The following is a 24,493-nucleotide window of genomic DNA, read 5'->3' as shown; positions in this document are numbered from 1 at the left end:
AAAAAAAAAAAAAAAAAAAAAAAGGGATAAAATATAAGAATGGGAGATACAGTCCAGTTGGGAACATGAAAATTATTATCTTAGTGCAAAAAGGTTAAGTAGTTAAGATTATTTTGTATAAATTAGGAATGGAATAAAGTTTCTATAGAAAAATCTAAGTTTGCTTTAGGGAGCTTTTTAAACATAAAAATTATAAGCTACTAGAATGCATGTCAACTTGGTTACAAAGTGAAATAAGCCTGGGGTTTATAGGTCTGGGGTGAGGTCTAGATGGGTCAGTCCTTGAAGGAGAGAGGGACAGGAAGAGCTCCAGGAGCAGAGTAAGTATAGCGCAGCTACGTTTGACAGGTGCTCTCTGGGTTGGCAGCATTTGGTACAGGTGACACAGGATAAGTGCTACGTTGGTTGACAAAGCATTAGCTACAAACATAACAGTTGGGACATATAAAATATGAGTTTCTTTTTAATTTAGGAAGCAAAGTGTGGATTTAGCAAACAAATTCTGGAAATATTGAATAGTACCGGGTATGTAAATCTTGCTTTCAAATAGTATATTTAAAAAATTCCAATGTCCCTTGCCACTGATGTTTTTTAGTTTTAATATCTGGATTGATTTGTATTTTTCAAATATTTATTTTTCCTGTAATTTTTTTCTATAATGTTTTGTGAATGCTTTAGAAGGTTAGAACAAAATGGAAATTCCTGGCCAATGTTCTCACCATGCAAAGTATGGAGAATGTTTTACACGTTGTTTAAAATTGTTTTTTTAAAAGTACTTTCTAAAACAATGTTTGAAACTGATGGGCACATATTAAGGTCCATCACCTGGATCTAAGAAGTGAATGAGTTTAAAATTTGCAGCATAGGGCTGGGGATTTAGCTCAGTGGCACTGGTGCCTTCCTCGAAAGCAGAAAGTCCTGAGTTAAATCCCCAGTACCCCCCCAAAAAAAGAGCAAATTGCAGCATATTTTATTCCCAGCTGCTTTTGATCTGCTTGGGATGCAGCTGCCAGGTGAGAACATTGCTGCTGATTTTTGTGGTTAAAAACAAAACCACTTGGTGATAGCACATATTTTGTTGTGTTTGATAAATATTTTTCACTTAATTGTCTTATGTCATGATTGCTTTTAAAATTAAAATTTGCATTCTAATTGTACTTTAAACTAGATTAGATTATGCAAACCTATGAACTCATAGGGAAAGTCATCTTCTAAGTATTTCATCACTGAGGAAGGAGTGAAAGTAGTCAGTTGAGCAACAGACTGAATACAGTTTTACAGATTAAAAGAAAAGCAGTTAATTTCTTCACATTATTGTAATAATTTTTAGAAGAGAGTATATTGATTGTAATTATGACCTCAAGCCTGCTCAATTCTTAACCTGTTATGGGCTGTTGGAAGGAAGGCAAATGTGTTTTTGGTCATTTTTATAGACCCCTTTCTTTGTTCTTTAAGAAAACTGTGCTTACTCCCTCATTTAACTCGGCATTCCATAGATAAAATCCAGACACATTTATGTCTTGGGAGGATTTATTGTGTATACTACCAGATAGATTAAGAAGCAGTCATTTCCATTGGTCTTTGGTAAATTTTGTTAGCAGTATTTTACTTTTCTCTACTATTTTAAAAACACCAAATCAGTTTTATAATTTTTATTTAAAACTGTATTTTCCTATTAAATGAATTTTTCTTTTTGTAGTGTTGAATTTGAAACATTTGATATATTGGAAGATGAAGAAGTAAGTTCTAGTTCTTGTTTTATCCTCTGTTAGCTTTAATTGTAGGGTCTCGTGAGAGCTTTCAGCATTCCTTTTTCTCTTTAGGTTCGGCAAGGATTAAAAGCGTACTCGAACTGGCCAACATACCCTCAGCTGTATGTGAAAGGGGAGCTTGTTGGAGGATTGGATATTGTTAAGGTAAAATCTGTTCATCTGCTGTCCTCAAGAACTGAACAGCTTGATGTTTAGAAATTAAGTTGAATGGAAACCTTGAGGTTGTCTGGCTCTTTTCTCCAGTCTCAGATTCAGCCCTTTCTGAGGCAGTATTTCAGAGAGAGAGAGAGAGAGAGAGAGAGAGAGAGAGAGAGAGAGAGAGAGAGTGAGTGTGTGTGTGTGTGTGTGTGTCTGTAATATCTCATCCTTCCCATAGTTCCTGCTGCATCAGACACAAATCCCCTTCTACCTGACCTAGCCTGTGTCTCCCGCCCTGTTCTCTCCTCCTCTGGCCCTGTTGAGAACCTCCTCACTTCCCAGCCAGCTCCAGCCAATGCCCAGTCCATAGCTTGGCATTCAGATGACCGGAAGTTTGCAGCATTTTAATTTTATTCCCATTATACTAAATCCTACAGAACTTTTTTTCTTATATTTACCTGCTTTGTAGCCTTTATTTAAACTTTCCTCTTAGCTTTCGATTTTCTTGTACAGTCTAAAATTAAATCTGTTTTCTCCATTCATCAAGACCTAATTTGCCTGTAAATGTATAGATTCTTCCAGCCAGAAATGTCTGCCCCTGCTCGTTTTATGTGTATGGTTTTACTTTTACATTATTATAGTTGCTTTTTACCTTGTGCTGTTTCCTTTCTCACCCTCACCTGCACGATGTGAAGATGAAGAGCCCCAGAGGCCACAGACAGGAGGCTGGAAGCAGGTCCAGCACTGCCCCCTGTGCCACAGTAGCTGCAGGTCTCTGACCTCTGGTGCTAGGACCTGTTAACTATTAGTCTAAGGATGTTTACAGAAGATACTGTTCCTTATATATCCTGAATTCCTCCTGATGTCCTCCATAGTTTAGTAGCTTAGTCGGTGGTTGAATGAAATACTTTAATTTTCTTCTTTGGTTTGCTCTAAATAAATTTTCAAGTTTGTTTTAAATCATTTTTCTTATATTTAAAGTCTAGAATTTGAGACAATCTCAACTACTTACTAGCACCTGTGTGCTTTATGTGTAGCTCTTTTGGTTAGTTAGCCCAGGTCAGTAAAGGGAAGTTGTAGCTTTGATAAGCCCCAAACTCTCTACCCCAGTGCAGTAACCCTTATGCCATGTGTTAAGGAGTGTGGCAGCGGGAAGTTCAGTGGAGCGGCCCAGCAGGAATTCCAGTTCCCTAGGATGTGAACTGTCACAGCAGGCGGGCTGTGGAGGCCCTTTCAGAGCTCCAGATTGCCCTCAGGCTTCCCTTCTGCCTGCTCAGAGACTGCTCTCTGAGGTCAGGCTTTTAATGTTTTTAATGGAAAACAAGTACAGTAGTAAGTAGTGATGCTTCCAGTTAAGTTGTAAAATAAAGTTTATAGCACATACTTTTGTGACACGAAGGAATGCCAGTCTCACACTGAAGTGACAGCCAGGACTTGGGACCAACATGCTTTATAAAGTCAGCGCTTGAGCTTCATCCTCCAGAGGCTGTCTTTGTCCTGTGGTTGCATCTGTATAGGCTTTGTTTCCTGCCCAGTGCCAGGTTTGATGTCACCTCTGAAAACAAGCCAGTGAGGCATCTTTCTTAGTAAATGGGCCTCATTTCTGAAGGGGGAAAAAAGTTACACTGTGTCTTGTGAACAGCCAAGAAGCAACAGAAATAGACCTACATTTGTTATGTATATAGCGGTCTTATTTTTGTAAGACACAAAAACTGTCTTCAAGCCCCAAATACTCTTGAGCCTGTTTTTACCTGTATGTTTTATAGCCTGTACCTTAGCCATTTGTAACTCTTGGGAAGATACAATCAATAAATCTCATTTAATTAGAAAGCTAAGCTGTGTGGGTAACATCTTTTTAGATAGATAACAGGATGTTATATGACTTTTTATGTTCACTTACTAAGAACATTTGGAAATTTGTGATATTAGTAGCATTTTTACTTGAGATGATAATATGGAACTAGCTGTTTTGTTACCATTTTGGTCTGTTTCTTGCAGAGTGCAGTCTTTCACCTTGAGTTCAGTGAAAACATGTTCCAGTTTGGCTAATTCTGACTGGCCTCTGTTGGAGCATTGAGTACTTTTTTGTTGACTGAGTGACTAAATGAATGAATTACTCTCAGTAGTTCAATGACTTGGTCAGTATAGTGTTCTGACAAAGATGGCTACTACTGTATACTCAGTGAACTGACATTTCCTCTAAAGAGTGAGCAGCACAATGTTTGTACCTGAGTTTGTTGAGAGGGATTTGGAATGCTTAGATCAGGTTGCTGTTTAAAGTGCTGGCTCACATGAATGATGCTTGTGAGAAACAGTCACAGTGTGCTACGTGCACTGCTCTGGTGCAGTGTTCGATGACATCAAGATATCCGCCATGGCCTAGGAGAGAAGGATTTTTGTCTTCCTTTGGCAGATAAGAAAACATGCACATGCGTGGTAAAGCCATGTATACCAACCATTGTGACGCCAGTAGGATGTTGATCTAGGTTTACCCAGAGGCTGCCCAATATTGCTCCATTTGCCTTCAGAAACTGTGCTAGGAAAACTCCTGTTAGGTGTCTTGGTATATCAGAATGTCTGTTTGTTTAATAGGTAGAAGACCCCAAGATAGCACTGAAGGTTGTCTGGATTTTTGTATGGCGGAATCAGCCACACTGATTTTAATTCAGAGAGGAGGTTGTGAGAATTTTAGTGGCTTTATTGATTGGTGTTTATGTTGCTTAGTGATAATCTGAAATGCTATATCAAATTAAATATTGAACAAGAAAGTCTTTGCTTAAAAGTATAGAATCTGTTCCATAGTTGAATTAATTTGTAGAAGCTCTTTTGAATCTTTTCAGCTTCTAATTATTGTATCTTTTTAATGATTTCTGGCCTTTACGTTTTCCTGGTACTGTAGCTTTTCTTGAGGCATAGACAGAGTCCCAGGTTATTTAAAACAGTGCAGCCTGTTTACTGCCTATGAAGGAAGAGCAGGAGTGGGATTGGAGAAATCCAGTAAGTTCACAAGGAAAGGTGACTTTACTATCACCTTATTTCTTTATTCGACCTTGTATATCATTTGATTTTTTTTTTCTTATTTATTGTGTAAGTTAAGTAGCAGCTTCAGTGCTTTGCTCCAGGTGTTCTCTTTGCTAATGGTAAACTGTTGGTATAAGAATTCCCCCCACTTTTTTTTGAGACAGGGTCTTGGTATATATTTCAGGCTGGCCTTGAACTCTTTGTGTAGTCCAGGCTGGCCTTGAACTTGCTGTGACCTGATCCTCTTGCCTCGGCCTCCTGAGTGCTGGGATTATTTGTGTGCACCGCACCACCATGTCCAGTTGAAGAATATCTTTTTTAACTCTCATCTGGTAGTGTAGGGTGAACTGTCTATCTGTAGTTCTGTATATATGGAGTCAGCTAACAAAAGATTGAAAATATTTGGGGGGAAAAAGGATGTACAGGCCCTTTATTTTCTAAGCTATACAGTGTAGCAACTATTTATGTATCATTTACATTGTTATATATTGTAAGTCATCGAGAGGTGATTTAAAGTGTAAGAGAGGGTGTGTGAAGTTGTGTGTAAACACTGTGCCATTCTGTGCATGGGACTTGACTATCATAGATTTCTGTATCCTTCAGCATTCTGGACCCAGTCCCCTTATGGACACCCAGGGTCAACTGTATCATTTTATATTTAGCTTGAGAATGTTGGGAGACTTGGGGTTTTAATTTATGAGGTGTTTCTTTCGGTTCTGAAATACAGGTGCAAGCTGTGATAGTTTATGTGTTTTCATTTTTATATGTGCATATAAATTGATGTTATTTTTTATTTTTAGGAACTGAAAGAAAATGGTGAATTGCTGCCTGTACTGAGAGGAGAAAATTAAAAATGTTAAACCTGGTGTCCAACTATGGCAAGACATTTGATTACAGTGGAGCATTTCATGATTTGGTCCTCAGAAATGGACTAGGAATAGAAAAATGCTTCTTACACAGTTATGCTTTGTGTATTTCACAAGGCTGTGCTAAATAAATGTATGTTACATTTTTTCACCAATAATAGAATGCAATAAACATCTTAATTCAGTTAAAAACAATTGTGTGTAAAAAGTGCATCTTTGTAGTGATGTTAAATGTTACTGTAATTAATCCACTTTAAAGCTTTTTTTCTTAACATGTGGTGTCTCGTAGCAATTAGGAAAGACTCTTCAGAAAATGGAGAACGGTGATGGGGCACAGTGCAGTGCGGCGTTCAGAACAGCTCATGTGCCAGCCCAATGGCTCCCCTCACTGGCGAAAGGTCTCTTTACAGCTCTGGGAAATTTCTACTGAAAATCTTTTTCTGTTGATACTGCTGAGCTCGGCACTGTGAAATTGTAGAGGCTGGGCAGAAATCTGCCTTTCAGATTCATTGCGACTTCACCAAGGGATGTTCAGGAGGAAAGTGATTCTTCCTTGAGATGTTGTAGCAAGCACTTTTGTTAAGGTATCTAGAAGGGTGGGTGATGGTGACAGAGCAAGAATGTGTTGTCAGTTTGTTTTTAAGCATGATGTCTTAATCATTGTAATTCTATTGATTTAGTCTTTCATTCAAGTAGGTGGAGAACATTCTGAGAGTCTCAGCAGTGGTTTTGACCCTGAATTTTAACATGTTTGGAGAAAAGAATTGCTTCCTAGGCTTCACGCGAGTGGCCTTGCCTGTGTGGCTCTGTCTTTGGCCCTGGTGGCACCTGTTTATTACCTCAGCCTGGGCAGTGCTCTGAGCCTGAGCTCACCTGAGCAGTGAAAGCTCTGTGATCCTGGCTGGTGGTAGGAAGTAAGGGACACACAAGTTGGTGTTTCAGGTAAGAGGGACAGAGGAGGAAATACATCTGTAGCCCACTGCTGAGCTCTGGTGTTGCTGCCTGTACTCTGGGCGGGCGGGTATGTGTTACCTAGCACATTCTACGCAAGTCAGGAAAGGTAGATGTGCCCTTCTTTCCTACTAGGAGTTAGGATGCCCATCATGGGAGATTTTCTGCTCTGTGTGTGGATAAGTTTTTTTTTTTTTCACTAAATTGAAAATGATATATAAGTAAAGCTTAAAATGTGGATGGAAATAGAACTTTGAAATTTCATGAAGGCATTGGTTCTAGGGGGATATAAATAGAGGAATGATTTATACTTACCTTGCATACCTCCATCTCAGATTATTTGCGTATAGCATTTATTTATGTATTGGGTATTGAACTCAAGGCCTTGCTCGTTAGGCAAGTACTCTGCCACTAATGTACATCCCTGGCCCCTAAGTCGAGTTTTTAACCTCACCTTATCCAAAGTAAGAATACCTTTGCAGTCGCAGGTTTAAGCTGAGGCCCCCCCACCTTAATGTACATTTGAATAAACAAAATGCATAACTTTTAGTATAAGTGTGCACTCAATTTGAGAAACACTGCCGTGGCCTGAGGCTTTTGCTCTGCTGCTGTCACATGGGGTGCTAGGAAAGTTTCCCTCTCCTTGGTCAACTCTGTGTGTGACACCAGGCATCAGGGATGGCCTCCTGCTGGGTCACGGGTCATGTGGGAGTGTGGGGGTTGCCGGTGTGGTTTCCTTTTATTCCTCTTAAATTGTTACTGGCCCTGGCTGAACACAGATGGTCAAGAAATCTTGTTTTTTGAAAATTGATGGGCATCCTAGCCTGATTTTTGTTAACAATATTTTAGTGAGTAAGATTCTGGGCCCGATTAAATTTCCTCTTCAAATTTTCCAAAAGCATAACTTGTGAATGACCTCATAGTTGAGCCTGCCCTTCTCTTCTTGTTTTGTCAAAATTGAAATCTCTGATCATCAAATGTTACAAACAAAGTTGTTCCTGGCATTTGAGAAATCCAGTGAGTTCACAAGGAAAGGTGACTCATTTTGTGTGATGCTCTGCAGAGTGTTATGAAAGTGTTCAGCAAGTTTAATAGCGGTCTGGATGTATATCTGTAGTAGTGCGGTGCTTGGGGAGCAGGGGCCCTGGAGCTGACTTGTGAGTGACTCACTTCCTCACATCCTGGTGTGGTGGGGAGCTCATCATCATCCCCAGGCCTGGGGGTGAGAGGGAGTTAAATCTGTGACAATGTCAGAGCTGGTGGCTCTGGAGTAGGTGCGCAGTGGAGACATCTGCTTTAGTTGCCTGTGTGGAATTAAGTTGTCTTATACCTGTATAAGAAACTGATCAAGTCCCCTTTATTCCCAGGAAATAAAGTCTCTGTAGGAAGGATTGATTGCCTTTCTAGAAGTGGCTGTTAAGTAGGAACCATAGGGGCCCTCATATAGGAAGGCTTTTAACTCCTGGCTTGTGTCTGGATGCAACCTCTTTGTCAGGGAAGAGTTCTTGAGAATTTGTATCTTAGAGAAATACTACAGGAATGGAATTTTTTAAAACTTCGATTTTGCTTTTGTTATCACAAACAGAAAAAGAGCCAGTGAATAAGGCTAAGTAGGTGGTGATTCTCCTTGCAGGTGAGGAATTGAGGGAGATAAATAACTTGCTCAGGGATGCAGTTGTAGGGATAGAGGTGGTATTTCTGCCTGGAATTACTGTGTTTGACTCTCAGATCTGATGTTCACTCCTCCCAGGAGGCTTTCCTGTCGTGTGTGGAATTAAGGTGCATTTATATCCATGACAAACTAGTTGAGGGCCGGGGATTTAGCTCAGCGGTTCCGCTGCCTGCCTTGCAAGCACAAGGACCTGAGTTCCATCCCTGGTACCAAAAAAAGAAAAACAAAAATAAAACACACACACACACAAAACAAAAAAAACTTAGTTGAGCCCCTTCAAGTGCATCAGTCTTTCTGACTTAGCCAATACCCCTCCAAGACTGGTTGATTTTCCAGGAGTTGGCCTCTAGCCTGCTCTCGCTGAATGCTTCAAAATTTGCTGTGGTAAACAAAACAAAAAACCCTTGATATGGTAATGTAAGTGCCCCTTGTTAAAATAATAGGGTAGGTGGGTTGGCCAAGGAGCCCTGTAGAGCTGCCCTTGAGCTGTAGGTGTCAGCCCTTAGGTAGACACAGACCCCATCATTAGAAGTACAGGCCTTGTCCTCCCGAAGAATGAAGGAAAGTCATTTGCCATTTTCAGCCTTTACGAAAGTGTTTATTCTACTGAGTGTAATTAACCTAATGTTTTAAGATAAGGCATTTTTTTATAATTAGAAAGTCACTTTAATAAGACTGCATTCTAATCAGAAAAATAAGCACTTGGGCAGTCATCTGCCTCATTGGAAACAATTGCACAAGACCTTTCCCAGCAATCCACTCTGAAGTTAAAAGCCTGAGATTGCGGTGTGGAACATGATTTCTGAGTTAATTTTTAAATCGAAGTTAGTTTTCTTAAATTTGACAATTGGAACTTGTTATAAAAATTAAAACATTTTCTTTCTAAATAAAATATTTGTTTCTTTGCAGATTAACTCATATTTTGATGCTTATTTCAGATGTTAAGCCCAAGGAATAAACACAAGTTGATGTGGCTTATTGATGCTCCTTTACCACCTAGGTAATTTAAAGATACTTGTATAACTGGTATTCCGATTCTGGTTTCACAGCCTTGGGGGCTTTTCCACACAACTTTGTTGGGTACAGATCTGTTCACATTTGGAAGGTGGCTGAGGTGTTGGGGACAGTTCGGCAGAGCGCTGGCCGGGCCTGCCTCTGGCTGCAGCATCCTCGGAGTCTTGGATATTGAAGACCCTGCACAGAGTTCCACGGCCAGGCCTTGGGATTTGAACCAAGACTCCCAAGTCTGGCCCTGGGTCCTACGCCTCAAGCACCATGTGGGCACACAGGACAGCTGCATATTTGAGGCAACTTGCAGAAGTCTCCAGCTTCTGAAATGACTCGGCGTGTTTACCTTTGTGTTAGGAATACCGAGCCTTTTAATAAAATTCGTGACTTGGAAAATTGCGATTTTAAAAGCCTCACTCATGCTCCATCACGTTTACCTAAATAATCAGTATATGTATAGTTAAGTGTATTTAACCTCGAAACACCGAATTTTATTTGAGGAAGTTAAAGATTTCCTACATGGACGCTAGAGGGAGAGCCTGAGTTGCATGTTGTGTCTGCCTGGGAGACTTCTGCCTGCTTAGCCCGCCTGCCATTGGTCCCTCCCTCCCTCCTCCTCCCAGGTTGGAGGTTGGTATCCAGGAGGACTTCTGTTCTTCAGATACACAGCTTTGCTTCAAGCCATAGCTTGTGACCTGGGTGTGGTGACATTACCTGGCAGGAGGGGAGGATTGGTGATTTTTATAGGGATTGAAACACTATGCTTTTGCTTAAAAGGAAGGGCCCCACTCAACGAAAAGCTGGGAGGAGCTTAGATGCCCATCTGTCCCTCTCTTCATTCCCTTTTTTTTTCAGTAGGAAGGTTCCAGGTGGAAGGAAAGTCTTGGCTGGTTTTGGAGTGGGTCAGGGCACTTGTTCTTGGCCTGCCTGCCGATCCTCATCACTTCAGGAGGATCTTGGCCTGGCATCAGGAGCTCCTGGAGGGCAGGGAGCATGTCCCACAGCAAGGAGGGTAGTAGGCAGAAAGGGTGAGTTTGGAGGTTGCTTTGGTGGTGGTGTGCTAAATTTCTGGGTCACCTGGGCCAGCATCTGGTCTCCATTTTTTCACTGCATACCCGGAGGCAGAGTACAAGCACATTGCTTTTGTAAGAAGACTGAAGGGCATGCTCTGAGGACAGCTGGGTGGGTCCTTCCCCTCCTGATATCCGCAGATGAGACCCGAGTGCCTGGAGTCCCTAGTTCCACCGCCTGGGAGGAAGCCACTTGGATTGCCTCGGTGCAGCCTGCATGTAGGTCTGGCTGTGTAAATTGTGGGCCTCTTGCTCAAAGCAGGAGCCAAGTGCCTTAAAATTACAAAGAAAGCTTTCCTCTCGTTTTCTTGTTACTAGTGGATTTGATTTGCTAAATACTGCTCTAAGGGAATCACAAATGTTCTGCTTTTCTTTACCCTGTGCAGTGGCAGTTTTAATGCACGTAACTTGTATGTGGAATACCAGAGATGGCATGCTTGTATCATCACTTCTGCCGGAGTGGCGGAGCCGGCACAGAAGGAAGCTACTTTACTTGTCCTGTGTCATTCCCTCAGTCCTCTGCCTTTGGAGGGGACTGCTCAGGTGGCCCTGCCATTGTCTTGTCTGCCATCCACTGTAAGTGATTGGCTAGTGAAGTGGCAGGTTCCCTGTGATTCACAGGATGCTCCGGCTCGGTTGTTGGAAGCATGGTGGCTGTCTGGCACCTGCTTTTTTTGGTGATCACTGTGGCACACTCACCTTGTACTGGCTTTTAGTCTCTGAGCTTCCACATATTGAGGTTTTGTGCTTGTGGGGTACTGAGAGCACCATATGCCCACACACAGGCTGCAAGGAACACCCCAGATCTGCCTGTCCTTGCTGTGGTCCCATTACACTTCACTTTGAAAGTAAAATTTCAAAGGTAAAATGATGTCAGGTTTCAAGAAGGTGACCGTGAGGTGCTTCTGAGTGCAGAGGCCTGAGGCTGCTCAGGAAGGTGAAATGCTCTTGGCTTCCGGGGTGTGGCCTGAATGGGAGGAATCAAGCCTGCTGGGTGTTCCTGTTAAAGGGCCCCTTCGTATAAACGCTGGCCTCCTAGTGAGTCTTTGTGATCACAGTGGTCGCTGGAGAAACTACTCTCATTGCTCCTGAAGGCCTGTGTACAGCCCTGCTGGGATACGAGTTCACCTAATGCTGGAGTAGAACAGCCCATACCTGGTGCTTGCCAAGTGTCAGGTGTGTGTGAAGTGATTTAATTTTCATGGTCCTTTAAGAACCCCACTTTAGAGGGGAAACAGAGGCACAGTGATGAAGCAAACTGCCTGCCCAAGGTCACAGAGTAACTGTAGAGCTGGGATTTGATTGGATTCCATGGCCTGTGTTTGTCCTTTTAACACATGCAAATTCACTTAGTCCTCCCTGTGGCTTCAGAGGGTAAGTGTACCTCCAGGTGGCCAGGGACAAAGGGCCCTGAGCAGAGTAGTGGGGAGGGAGCTGGTCTTAAGACAGAGTAAGACAGGTAACTTTGCTGGAGGGAGAAATAGACAATAGACAATCAAACTATTGTACAGGTCAGGCCTGCAAGAAGCCGGCGTGGAAACTAAGGACCCAGTGCAATGGGTATCCGGGCTCCACCTCTGTGGGAAAACAGACTAAAAAGTTTTGCTAAAATATGCAGTCACCTCAGGGATAAGTGACTTGGCCAGCGTTACCAGGCTGATACCTTGTTCCTGCTGGACCCCCGTTAGCACTCAGGCCTGGCTGGTGACCAAACTGGGCATGGGCGGGAACCCTAGGTCTTGTGTTTCCGTACTAGAGGGCAGGCCCACACTCGCGGAGCAGGAGTTCCAATGGATGCTTTTTCCTCGTTTAAACGCTGGAACAAAACCTGAAATGTTCAGTCCTCTGACCTTGTCAAATATGCCTGCCAATATCTGGATGGCTACCACGTGAATCTGGAACCATCAAGAGTCCTTGGGGTGCTGTTTTGGGTCAGGGTAGATTGCCCCATCTATAGTGGTCCCCTCTTCCCAGATCGTTTCTGTCGCCCTCCTGCAGGGCCCTGGTGCTTCCAGGGGTAGATGCCACAGCTGGATCCGTTGGTCCCGATGTCACCGCCCCTCATCCAAACATGCACACTGTGGGGGATCAGCGCCCACTGACGCCCGCGGGGACAGAAAGCCTCGGGGTGCGCACCGCTCCTGCAAGTGTGACTTGGGTGCACTTCCTTTGGCCAGAGGTCGTCTCAGGTGCCCCTGGACCCTGATACCGGCGTCGCTGCCCGTCTTGAGCTCAGCCTGGCTTGACTGGGTCCCTGTCCTTGACTGCCGCGTGCCCTGGCTTTGGGGCCCTGCAGATTCCCCAAGCCTTCAGACCTCGTTTAAGAGTCAGTTCCAGCCCTCTGCCTGGTGAGGACAGGCGATCCCCAGGATCCCCGACTCTGAACTTTCCTGCCTCTGTGCCTGGTTAAACGTGCGTGTGACCCTGGAAGGACCATACCCAGTACCCTCCCTTCCCGGCTACAGCCTGAAGGATGAGGTCAGCACCCGGCCGCCGTCTTTCCCAGCTGGCGGTGGCTGCGTGTGTCCACGCGAGGGCGCTGCACACCGCGCTCCCACCTGCCGGCCGCATTGCCTGCAGATGCAGAGTGTGGACACCAGATGGCGCGCGAGGACCAGACCTCGTAGGAGCGGGCTGGTAAGCTCGCTAAGCTCGCCACCGGGAACGCGTCCTGCCTTGCTGGGGCAATAGTTTTTTGGGAGGAGAACCACAGAGATGAAGTGCTGTTTCATCACACATGGAGAGGACCCTTTGACATGACTTGTCGTTGCCGATGCTGACCTTGATCCTCTGGCGAAGTTTGTCAAGTGTTTTCACTGTGAAGTTACTCTGTGACGTGCCTTTCTCTTTTCCGTACTGCCCTCTTTGAAAGTCAGTTTGCAGACCACACTTAAGGGGCATCTCGGGGGGGGGATATTTATATAAATTACGTGGAGATATGCTTTTGGAGATCTTTGGATATTTATCTGTTCTCTCCATTTGTTTGTCCCGTCATCTATTTATATCAGAATGTGCTCGTGGACATATACTTTATATACCTAAGGGGTAGGGGTGTGTAGTTACACGACGGCGATATATACTTGGGCTAAGCCAGGCTGCGGATGGTCACTTACCAGAACATGGCCCCTCCACGGTGGGGTTGACTGGGTCTGGGCCCAGTGGCTTCTCCAGCTGTATCTGCACTTTCTCCTGGCCCTGGTCCTGTCTGTGCGAGTTGCTGTGCTCATGTCAGGCTCCTGAGACCCAGGTGTGGCTCCTGTCAGCGTCCCACACCAGCCTTACCGGGTTCCCCTGCTCTGCTGACACTGAGCAGATCTGGGACCCGCTGAGACCGGGGTCTCGTTCTGCGGATGGCACTGTGGCGCATGCTCTTTCCCTCAGTCCACTGTAGAAATGTTGTGGTGGAAAATGTAACTCTAGTGCTGAGCTGGAAGGCACCAGCGGGGGCCACCCTGTCTTCTGCAGGGACCTTCTTAGATCTGCTGTGCCCCAAAGGCATTCATTCCTGCCTGGGATTTGGGGCCATGCCCACAGTGCCAAGAGGGGCATCTGTGGGGGCCTGGCTCCGCTCTCCTGAGCCCACCGCAGCCTCCTTGGATGGCTTCCAGCATGGGGTGATGGATGTGAGCTCATTATGTTGTCTGTCTTGGGGAAGGTATTAGCTTGGCAGTTAACAAAGGATTTTAATTAAAGAGGGAAGAATCATTTTGGCAAACTAGCTTTGTTCCCAAACTTAAATGGCTTGTCAAAGTTATAAGTTTGGTTAATTTCTATACAAGCCTCGCTGTCCGGGGGGAATTCAGTTGGCAGTCTGCGGGAGATGTAGCCCCGGGCTGGGCACCCTGGGAGAAGCTGGCTTCCTTCTCTTCCCAGCAGCTGTCCCATCCCTGTTCTGCAGGCAGCCCGCACCCTCCACCAAAACACCGACAGTTTGAGGTTGCCCGGACCCCCTCTCCATGTCCTCCTCACCTGGGCCCTGGGTGGGCATTTATATGGGCTGTCCTGTGTTTTCTCCATATGCCAACCACTGGGGCATTAACAAACGTTTTGAGGTAGTTGTACGGTCACATGGAATTATGCGAAAGGATATGCAGAAATTCCTTCTCCCTTTGGTTGGTCAGTTCTTCCCAAGGGGAACATCTTGCAAAACTAGCCTGGGGCTGGGAGTGTAGCTCAGTGCTACATCAAGTACCGAGCATCGTGGAGGCCCTGGATTTGATCCCAGAACTGGAAAAAATAAAAATAAGAAAGGAAAGAAACTATAGCACAGCAGCTGTGTTAGTTACTCTTCTCTCCTTGCTGAGACAAGATATGGGACATCCAAAGATGGTGGGAAAGGGTTTATTTAGCTCACAGTTAGTAGAGGTTTCAGTCTATTGTTGCCTGGCTCCAAGGCAGGGTTGGCGAGCAGGCATCGCAGAGGACAAACAGCATGGTGCAAACCAGGTAGCAAAGGCAACAGGGACCTTAGCAGTGTCTTTCTGCTCCTTTTATTGAGACTGCCTCGCCCCACCGTGAATCAGTCACACATCCCAAATTCAGCCACCTCTGGAAAGCATGAAGCTCTGGGGAGACATCTAAACACAAGCCACAGCAGTAGTATAGCTAGGATATTAAGATAGATGCAATCTGTAGACATCACTTACGTTTACCAATTTTGTGTTCGCTCATTTGTGTGTGTGTGTGTGTGTGTGCAGTGCTACATGATTTTATCTCATGTGCCCACCTCCACAGTCCAGTCACAGAGCAGCTGGTCCCCTGAGGTTTCCTTCTCCTGCCCTTAGTACCCACGTACCCATTGCTTCCCCTGGGGGAGGAACATCACCTGGGCAAGGTTCTGGGTGCTGCCCTTTATTTATTTATTTTTTCTCATTGGATTTATTGGTACATTTTAGGTATACAGTACAGCTACATTCATCATTGGGATCTTGTACCTTTACATGACAGACCTTGGTTCTCATTTTTTCCCCGTATCCCTGCCCTCCCTTCACTCCCCTCCCCTGTTTACAAAGACTTTATTTCCATTTTTTCCTTTTGTCATATTTTTTTCTTTTCCCTTATTACCTTTCCCCTACCCTTCCCAGTTCCCCTACACCGTTAGCCCTTTGCTTCCTATTTCACATTATCAGTTATACAATTTGGATCTTACTTACACTTTTAATTTCTCACACCAGAGAAACTGTTCGGTATTTACACAGTGTGCCCTATTTATCTCACTTAAGAGTATGGCCTCGGTGTGCACCCCTTTTCCAGGGAATGACTCTAGTTTCTCATGCTGTATGCCTGAGTGGGTGCTGTCCTTTAAATCCAAGAATGGTAGGGTAACACCTTCCCCCCAGGCATCCAAGTCAAGCAGGGTAAGCTGCTCATTAAGAATTTCGCTGGAAACACGCTTGATTACCTGTTCAGAATGTGGATAATTGATTTCAAATATACCTCAAAACAGAAATTGTAAGGAAGACACCAAGTTTCTGGCTATTATAAAGTTGAGCGTCATTCTTCAGTGGTCCTTGGACTCTCTGAGGATTGTGCTCTTTTTTATCCCAAGCTGGAGGCGGGGAAGGAGCATTTCACCTGGAGGTTTCACGGCACACTGGATTTATGGTAGCAACAGCTCTCCTAAAGAGGTGCTCCGGAAGATGATGTTCCAATAAAAAGCTCACTGGTTCTCAGTGAAAAGTCAGAGTTGCAGAACATCGAGAAAGCAATTTGGCCTCATTACCTTTAAGTGCACTGTGCATTACAGACGTAGGGGGAAAAGAGAGGCGCTGGGTGAGTTAATGGAAATGCCCTTTTACTGCAGGGACGCATTCCACAATGCTTTTTCATAAACATAAATATAAAAACCTTATTACTCCTAAAAACACCCTTTCAAGTTTAATCGTGAGTCCCTGGGAGCCCTGATAAGGACACAGAGCTGTTCGCGGGACCAGGCTCCTGTTTCTTGATGGCTGCACGCGGTCTGAGTGACCCTGCGTGAACCTTCCCTGTCTGACACCCGGGCTGAGGTCAGGCGGTTGCTGAAGGCCTGCCCTCTGTCTGCAGGCGTGTGCCAGAAGCTCTTGGGGGCATTGCTTGAGTTGTGTTTTTTGTAAAGGTGCTGGTTTCCACCTGGATTTCACTCAGAAGGGAGACTGGAGCTGTGTAAGTCACACGGATGCCCCAGAGGGACTCATAAGAGTAACTGAAAGTGGGAATCTAGGGACTTTTCTCTAAGTATATATTTAGCTGCTTGTATCTAGAGGGATATCAGATTGCTGAACATTTGTGTATCAATATTGCTGGCTATTCTGAGATGTCAGTTTGTGATTTCTACTCTCCCTACATTTCCCTTTACACACACACACACACACACACACACACACACACACACACCACATCTGGGCAAGTGTCTGTCTTTCATTGCTCCTGGGGAATGTCTGTACCCCTGAGGGGCACCCAGCCCTGCTTCCTGGAGCAAGGGCCCCCAGGAAGGCAGATTGGCATGGTGGAGGAAATGGAGAGAAAAGACTTCTTCCTCAAATCAGGATTGCTCGTGACAGAGCAGGGAGCTCAGGGATCTCCCAAATGGTGGCGGGAGCAAGTAGGGGCAGCTCTGGGGAGGAAGGGAGGCCAGACTGGCTGGATCCTGGGCATGAAAGCTTGTGAGGGGACAGCAGGAATGTCCCCAGTGGGGCTGCGATGCTGAGGGGCTGCTTCTCCCAATATCTGGGCATGATGTGAGAGAGAAGGAAGGCCCAGAAGTGAGGGAGTCACCGTCTTGTCTCAGAGTCCGTGTTCTTGTGAGGGAAAAGATAGGTAATAATGTTTGGTCCCAAGGCTGTGCACTGAGTATGTTCACTCTTAGAGGAAAGGTGACCCCGGAGGAAAAGAAGTGCTGGGCTGAGAAGGAGCCAGGGAGGCAGAGAAGAGCTGGGGTGGGCCCCGTGCCTGGGCATGGGCCGAGGGTAGCCGGTGGGGCCCAGCTCCTGACAGTACCTGACCGCCCTGGAAGGATAGACCAACCAGCACCATCTTTCAGAATCCACTTCTTCCTCGGAATGTTGGAGTCCTATCATTTCAATCCAAAACTCCGTCTGCCTTGGTTAGCCTGGAAGTTACTCTCTGGGCCCTGTGTGCAGTGGCCTTGGAAAACAGGTGGCCCTTGAGACAGGAGGAAGAGAATCGACCCTCAATGGCCTATGGCCTGGATCCCACTGCTCTGAGGGCCATCTTGGTTTCAGAGCTTCCTTTCTGCCTCTCACGAAAATGATACAGGGACTCTAGTCCTGCAAGGCAGGTGCCCCCTCAGAATATGGCCAGGACGCTCCTGACCCCTGAAGAGAGCCGTGTCCTGCAGGGTTGCAGGGCGGGCACCCCACCCTGTCAGGAGCTGGAGGAAGGTGCAGGAGCTAGATGCTCAGGAGGGGAACACACAGAGGGAAGAGCAGGGTTTGACCTCAGCAGTGCCCCAGGGAGTGGCCCCTGGAAGCCCAGAGAACAATGGCCCAGGCTGAGTGAGGCAGAAAATCCCAGTCATCCTGGCAGATAGTGAAGCAAGGCCCAAGGGTCCAGAGAACGGCTGCGTGAGAGCATGTGCCTGTGCAAGGCACATTCTGTGGGTGAGTGTGAGGCGCTAGTGTGTGGCCAAAGCCACTGTCACAGAGCTGAGCTTGCTGTATGGGTAGGTGGGCAAGGTCCCGCCATGACAGAAGCACAGAGGATGGCAGGTTTCACCAGAAGGGGCGGCAGACTTTGCCCCATGGAGCACTGTGGGTTTGACAGAGAGCCTGAGGGGAGAGCGGATGGTCAGCTGGACATTGATCAAGCTTCATGAGGCTGGGCGCTGCCTGGGACACCGTCACTGGCCTTGGCCAATTTTCTTTTCAGAACCCACCGAGGGAAGCTAGACTCCAGGAGGGAGCCCGCCCACCCAGGGCTGAGCCCTCGGCTCACAGGGAGAAGGGGACCTGGCCCAGCGGTACCTTGGCAGGTGTCCTAGGCTGAGCTGGGATGTTTGCAGAGCAACCATGGAGGACAGCAGAGGCCCAGTGTCCTCCATGAGCTGGTGCTGTCCAGCTAGAGGAGCACACACTGAACTGTGGAGAGAGGGAAGACACGGCCCCATGGCTGTGCTGTGGTTTAGACCTGCAGTGTCCCCTAACAGGCTCATGCGTTCCGAGGTGGGGCCTTTGGAAGGTGACTGGGTCACGAGGGTGTCGCTGACTTGCTGTTAGGAGGCAGGGGCTTGTGTGACGGAAGAGGTGGTCACTGGGGATGTGGCCTAGGAGGGTCTTGCTTCCTCCTGGCTCATCCCCTTGTGTTCTACTTCCTGGCAGCCATGACGTGAACAGCTTCCCTCTGTGGCCGGCCCTTCCCCCGTGCATTTCTGCCTCCAAGCTGGCTGACCGTGGACTGATAATGGGAGTCAAAATAACTAACCGCTCTTCTTCTAAGTTGTGGGTGTTTGGTGTTGTATCTCAGCAGTGCAAAAGTGACTGAGATGGGCTAGGGGACCAAGTTTGTCTCTTCTTAGCTAAGGACACCAAGACAGGGGAGGACCAGAGTAGCGGTGCCAGTGTAGACCAGTGGGAGACCCAACTTGAGGTTTCAGGCAGTGGCTGCCATACTGATTGCACCAGGATATTAGTGCCTTCGGGGCCTTGGAATGCATGGCAGGGGACTTGGTGGACGCCGAGGATGTGTACGCTACTGAGGAGAGAGACCCAGTGAAAAGGTAACCAGATGTGCTTGGCTTGCCGGGGGCTGAGAGAGCTCCTGGGGTAGGCAAGTTTTAGGCCTTAAACCAGGAGAGCACTAAGCCAAGACAAATGGTCACCTACTGGTGAGGAGAGGAGGTGAGAGCAGATCTGTGGAGGTGAGGGAAGATCTGAAGAAGTGATCATGGCTCTGAGGAGGTGAAGGTGCCTCTGCCAGAGTGATGGCAGACAGAAGTGCATTGTTGTTGTTGTTTGTTTGTTTGTTTTTTTGGTTTTTGAGACAGGGTCTCACTGTGTAGTTGAGACCGACCTGGAACTGACTGTGTAGCCCAGGCTGGTCTCGAACACACAGCAATCCTCCTGCCTCAGCCTCCCGAGTGCTGGGATTACAGGTGTGAGCCACCACGCCCGGCTTGACCATATCTTGCTTGTAAATATATTTTTTTTACAATTAATTGAAATTTAGTAAAATCCACTACCACAGAAAGCACCAGGTTTAAGTGTTTTAAGCATGTAGTCCAGTCGTGTTAGGGTATCCGAACTGTTATCAGCGTCCTGAGACCCTTCAAGTGCCCTGTGCAAGCTCAGTGTTATTAGTGAATATTTGTGATGCATGATGAGTACATCGCTCGAGGGGAGCTGGTGCGTATATGCACCACATCTTAGCCTCTTTTATTTCTCCTTGCCTTCCCTTCTCCCCCTCCCTGCTCCATTCCTACATCTCCTTCCCAACTGCACAAATCCAGGTTTTCATAACTAACAAGCTAGCACCCTTTTCTTGGGGTCATGGCTACCTTCTAATGGAAAAAAAAAGTCCACCCTCCCGATTTCTCCAAACTCCCCACAAATGACCTTTCCACTTGAGTACTGAGGGTTACACTTCACCCCCAACCCTTCATCAGTTTTTAATGTGTGAAAAGATCTGTTATGCTCCCATGAGGAAATTTGCAAGATAGGTTCTGGAAAGTCAAAACAATTCCCACAGGTTATTTTTAATGATCTTGTTACATGCTTTGCACAAAAAATATTCAGCCAGTGAGTGCACTTGTGTTCTTTAAACTTCAGGGTTACAGCCCCGCCTGTGGTGCCCCAGCTCCGACCCATCCCTGCCTGCCTTGGCTGCCCCAGCTGCTTGGTGAAGACTGGCTTCGGGCTCCCCGCCTCCCCGTCCTGAGTCAAGCCAGCCTTACCTGTGCCCAGGGGGGTGGCAGCTCCAGCTTGTGGCCCTGGCCTCTGTCTCACTGATCAAACCTCTGCCTCCATTTCCTTGAGGAACTTCCCCTGGACCTGGGCACCCTTTCACTGCCCACAGCCGGCTGGGGTCCTGCTCTTCTCAGGACTGAGATGTCCTCACTGCAATGGTGTCACCATCCAGCGACTTAGGCTTCAGATGGTGATCGCTGGGGACAGACTGGGCTCAGTTGGGCCATGGGAGACCCCAGGGGTTGTTACAGGTGTGACATGGGGCCCTCTATGCTTCCAGGCACAGGAACACCCTGTTTAATATCATAGGGAACATTTAGGTCCAGCAAATATGAGAAAACTGATTCCTAGGACTCTGGAGCAGGCAGTTCCGGAAGCTGATGGTTCCTGAGGGGAGGCAGTGTTTGTTTCTGCCCTCCTGCTTCCTCTCCATTTTCTACTTGAAAACTGCTCCTTCAGACCCCGCCTTTGAGTGCAATCTCAGGCCAGGCTGTGGCTCGCAGGGCCTGGAGTTGTCCTTTGAGCAATGGTCCTCCACCCCGCCTTTCATTTACACATGGTGGTCCCAGAACTCCAGGACTGGAGAGCCTGGCAGACTTTTACTTCTCAAAGTCCTCAGTCCTTTCAGGGTCTCCTGTGGTTTTTTTCAATAAAATCAAAAGCATATAACATAGGATTTACCATTTTAAAATGAACAAGTCAGTTGGTTTCTGTACTTTACAATGCCAACCATCACCTCTACTTAGGTCCAACTCATTTTCCTCACCTCCAAGGAAATGTCGTATCCACTGAGCACACCCTCCTCTCTCCCACAGCACCAGGCAGCCACTCAGACCCTCTGTCTCTGTGAATTTGCCTGTTCTGGACATTCCATACCAACCGATTCCCTTAATACGACCTTTCACTGGCCATCACGTGGGCAAGGTTCCTCCGTGCTGAAGCACGCCACAGCCTCACTCCTTTCCAGGCCTGAACACTCCCCCACCGCAGGATGGCCCAGAGATGGTTTTTCTATTCTTTGCCCTGGGCACCTGAGAGCAGAGACCAGGTGGTGCCTGCCCTGTGGCAGCTTTCAGCAAGGAGACAAGTGTGAGAATTACAAGGGCATCTACTGCCCTCTCCTCTCTGTGGCTGCCCAGGATCTGTCTGTGGGGTCCTTTTCCTTTCTCTTAATTATTTTCCTTCATATGATCTAAATTTTTAAAAAAATGTGTCCTGAAATATTTGAGCCAAACACTTTCTAAACCTTCAGCTGGTAGGCAAACAACACATCTTGCTCAGCCTCCTTCACCTGCTTGGCGCAGCAGGAGGGTCTTTTATGCCTCACCCCCTGCCTCTTCTCCTTTCTGCTTCTTTGTCTAAATATCTCAAGGCAGCCATTTTTACTGTTTTGCAGGACACTGTTTATACTTGTCAACACATTAACCATTTTGGGCGGCGGTGGGGAAACTTGTCTTTCGTTCTTAAATTTTAGATCTTTTTTCTGGAGTATTTTTTCTTTTCCCCGAAGTAACTCTTAGAAGTGCCTTTAATGAGAATCTGTGGGTGCCAACGCTTTTCAGGATTGTTTACCTCCACAGACCTTGTTTCTCCTTCATCTAGAAATGTGATTTGGCTTGATATAAAAATTTAGGCTGCTGGTCATTCCCTTTAGCCGTTTAGGAGTGCAGTTCATCCCTTCATCCCTTTATTCTTTGCTGGGCAGAGCAAGCTGCCGTCATACTGTCCTTTCTTGGTGGCATCTTTCACTTTTCTCCAGCTGTTTGTAAGATCTTTCATGTTTAACAGTTTCAGTATGTATCTGTGAATTGTTTTAATTTATTCTGTTTGGGATAAGATGCATTTATTATTATTATTAATTATTATTGTTGTTGTTGTTGTTGTTTTTGATTTTTGTTGTTTTTGGTACCGGGGATTGAACTTGGGTCCTTGCGCTTGCAAGGCAGGCCACCAAGCCACTGAGCTAAATCCCTGGCCCTGATTTTGATTTTTTGAGGCAGGTATTTTATGATTTCTTTTGGGGGGTACTGATATTGAACCCAGGACCTTGCGCTTTCTTTCTTTTTTTCCTCACTGAGTTTATTTGTACATTTTAGGTATACAGTACAGTTACATTCATTATTGGGATCTTGTACCTTTACATGACAGGTCTTGGTTCTCATTTTTTCCCCTTGTCCCTGCCCTCCCTTCAACTCCTCCTCCCCTCCCCCTTTGCAAACATTTTATTTCCATTTTTTCATATTCTCCTAATTTTTTCTTTCCCTTATTATCTTTCCCCTACCCTTTCCACTTTCCCTACACCTTTAGCCCTTTTCTTCCTATTTCACATTGTCAATTATCTCATTAGGATCTTATGTACCATTATAGTTTTTCATACCAGAGAAACTATTTGGTATTTACACATGTATGACTTATTTATTTCACTTAGGAGTATAACCTCAATATGCATTCATTTCCATATGAATGAATCTAATTTCTCATTCTTTATGGCCGAGTAGTATCCCATTTTATACAAAAACCACATCTTCTTTATCCAGTTTCCAACTCATAGGCAAATGGGCTGTTTCCAAGTTTTAGCTATTACAAACTATGTCACTATAAACATAGGTGTGCATATATCTCTGTGATATGATTCTTTTAATTCTTTTGGAAAGATATCCAGCAGGGGGATGGCTGGGTCAAATGGAACCTCTAGTCCCAGCTCTTTGAGGTATCTCCATATTGATTACCATAGTGGTTGCACCAGTCTGCACTCCCACCAACAATGGAGAAGGGTTCCTTTTTCCCCATGACCCCACCAACATTTGTTATTGTTTGATTTCTTGATAGAAGCCATTCTTTGTAGAGTGAGGTGGAATCTCAGTGTTGTTTTCATCTGCATCTCTTGAATGACCAGTGATGTGGAACATTTTTTCATATAGTTACTTGCTGCTTTTACTTCTTCGTCTGAGAAATGTCTGTTCATTTCAGATGCCCATTTTTGAATTGGGTCCTTATATGTGGGGAGGCTGATTCTTGTGAGTTCTTTATATAGTCTAGATAATAGTCCTTTGTCTGAGGAGCAGCTGGTAAAATTTCTTTCCCACATTGTAGGTTGTCTCTTATTTCTGTTCATGGTTTCTTTTGCAGTGCAGGAGCTTTTTAATAAGATGAGATCCCAGTTGTTGATTCTTTTTGCTAGTTCCCTTGCTACTGAGGATTTGTTCATAAAGTCTTCTCCTACGCCAATGTCTTCAAGAGTTCTGCCTAACTTATCTTCCAGCAAGTTTAGTGTTTCTGTTTTAATATTTAGATCTTTAATCTGCTTGGATTTTAATTTAGTGCATGGTGAAAGATGATGGTCTAGTTTTGATCTTTGGCAGGTTGAGATCCAGTTTTTCCAACACCATTTATTGAAGAGGCTATCTTTCCTCCAGTGGGGATGGTCAGCTCCTTTGTCAAAGATGATGTAGCTGAGTACATCTGGAGTTGTTTTTGTGTCTTCCAGTCTGTTCCACTGATCTTCAGATCTGTTTTTTTTTTTCTGCCAGTATTATGCTGTTTTTATCACAGTGGCTTTGTCGTATAGTTTCAAATTGGGAATTGTTTTACCCACTGCCATGTCTCTGTTGCCTAGGATGGCTTTTCCTATTCTAGGTCTCTTCTGGTTCCAAATGAATTTTTTGATTCTTTTTTCTAGTTCTGTGAAATATATTGTTGGACTTTCAATTGGTATTGCATTGAATCGGTATAGTAGTTTTGGTAGTATGGCCATTTTCACTATGTTGATTCTTCCTACCCAGGAGCAGGGGATATCTTTCCATTTTCTTATATCCTCTTTGATCTCTTTTTTCAGAGTGCTGTAGTTTTCAGTGTAGAGGTCTTTTGCTTCTTTTGTTAGATTGATTCCTAGATACTTCATTTTTTTGGATGCTATTGTGAAGGGAATTGTTTCCCTAATTTCTCTCTCAGTGAGCCTGTTATTTGTGTACAAGAAGGCTATTGATTTTTGGGTGTTGACTTTGTATCCAGCTACTCTGCTAAAAGTATCAATTGAGTCTAGAAGTCTTTTGGTGGAGTTTTTGGTTCTTCAATGTAGAGTATCATATTGCCA

General features: G+C 45.5%; 1 protein-coding gene across 1 annotated transcript in view; it reads left to right on the top strand.

Annotated features, from left to right (window-relative positions):
• Window positions 1-5,992, top strand: part of Glrx3 (glutaredoxin 3) — a 24,801-nt gene extending 18,809 nt beyond the window's left edge. The window contains exons 7-10 of the mRNA XM_010620590.2: window positions 473-525; window positions 1,700-1,739; window positions 1,824-1,916; window positions 5,732-5,992. Of these exons, the coding sequence (XP_010618892.1) occupies window positions 473-525; window positions 1,700-1,739; window positions 1,824-1,916; window positions 5,732-5,782 (237 nt within the window). The 3' untranslated portion in view covers window positions 5,783-5,992. The remainder of the gene's footprint in view (window positions 1-472; window positions 526-1,699; window positions 1,740-1,823; window positions 1,917-5,731) is intronic.
• Window positions 5,993-24,493: the final 18,501 nt, after the last annotated feature.

This window comes from Fukomys damarensis, unplaced genomic scaffold (genome assembly GCF_012274545.1).
Source record: "Fukomys damarensis isolate Sample0158 unplaced genomic scaffold, DMR_v1.0_HiC HiC_scaffold_8, whole genome shotgun sequence".
NCBI lineage: Eukaryota > Metazoa > Chordata > Mammalia > Rodentia > Bathyergidae > Fukomys > Fukomys damarensis.
This window is presented reverse-complemented; position numbering and strand designations above follow the sequence as displayed.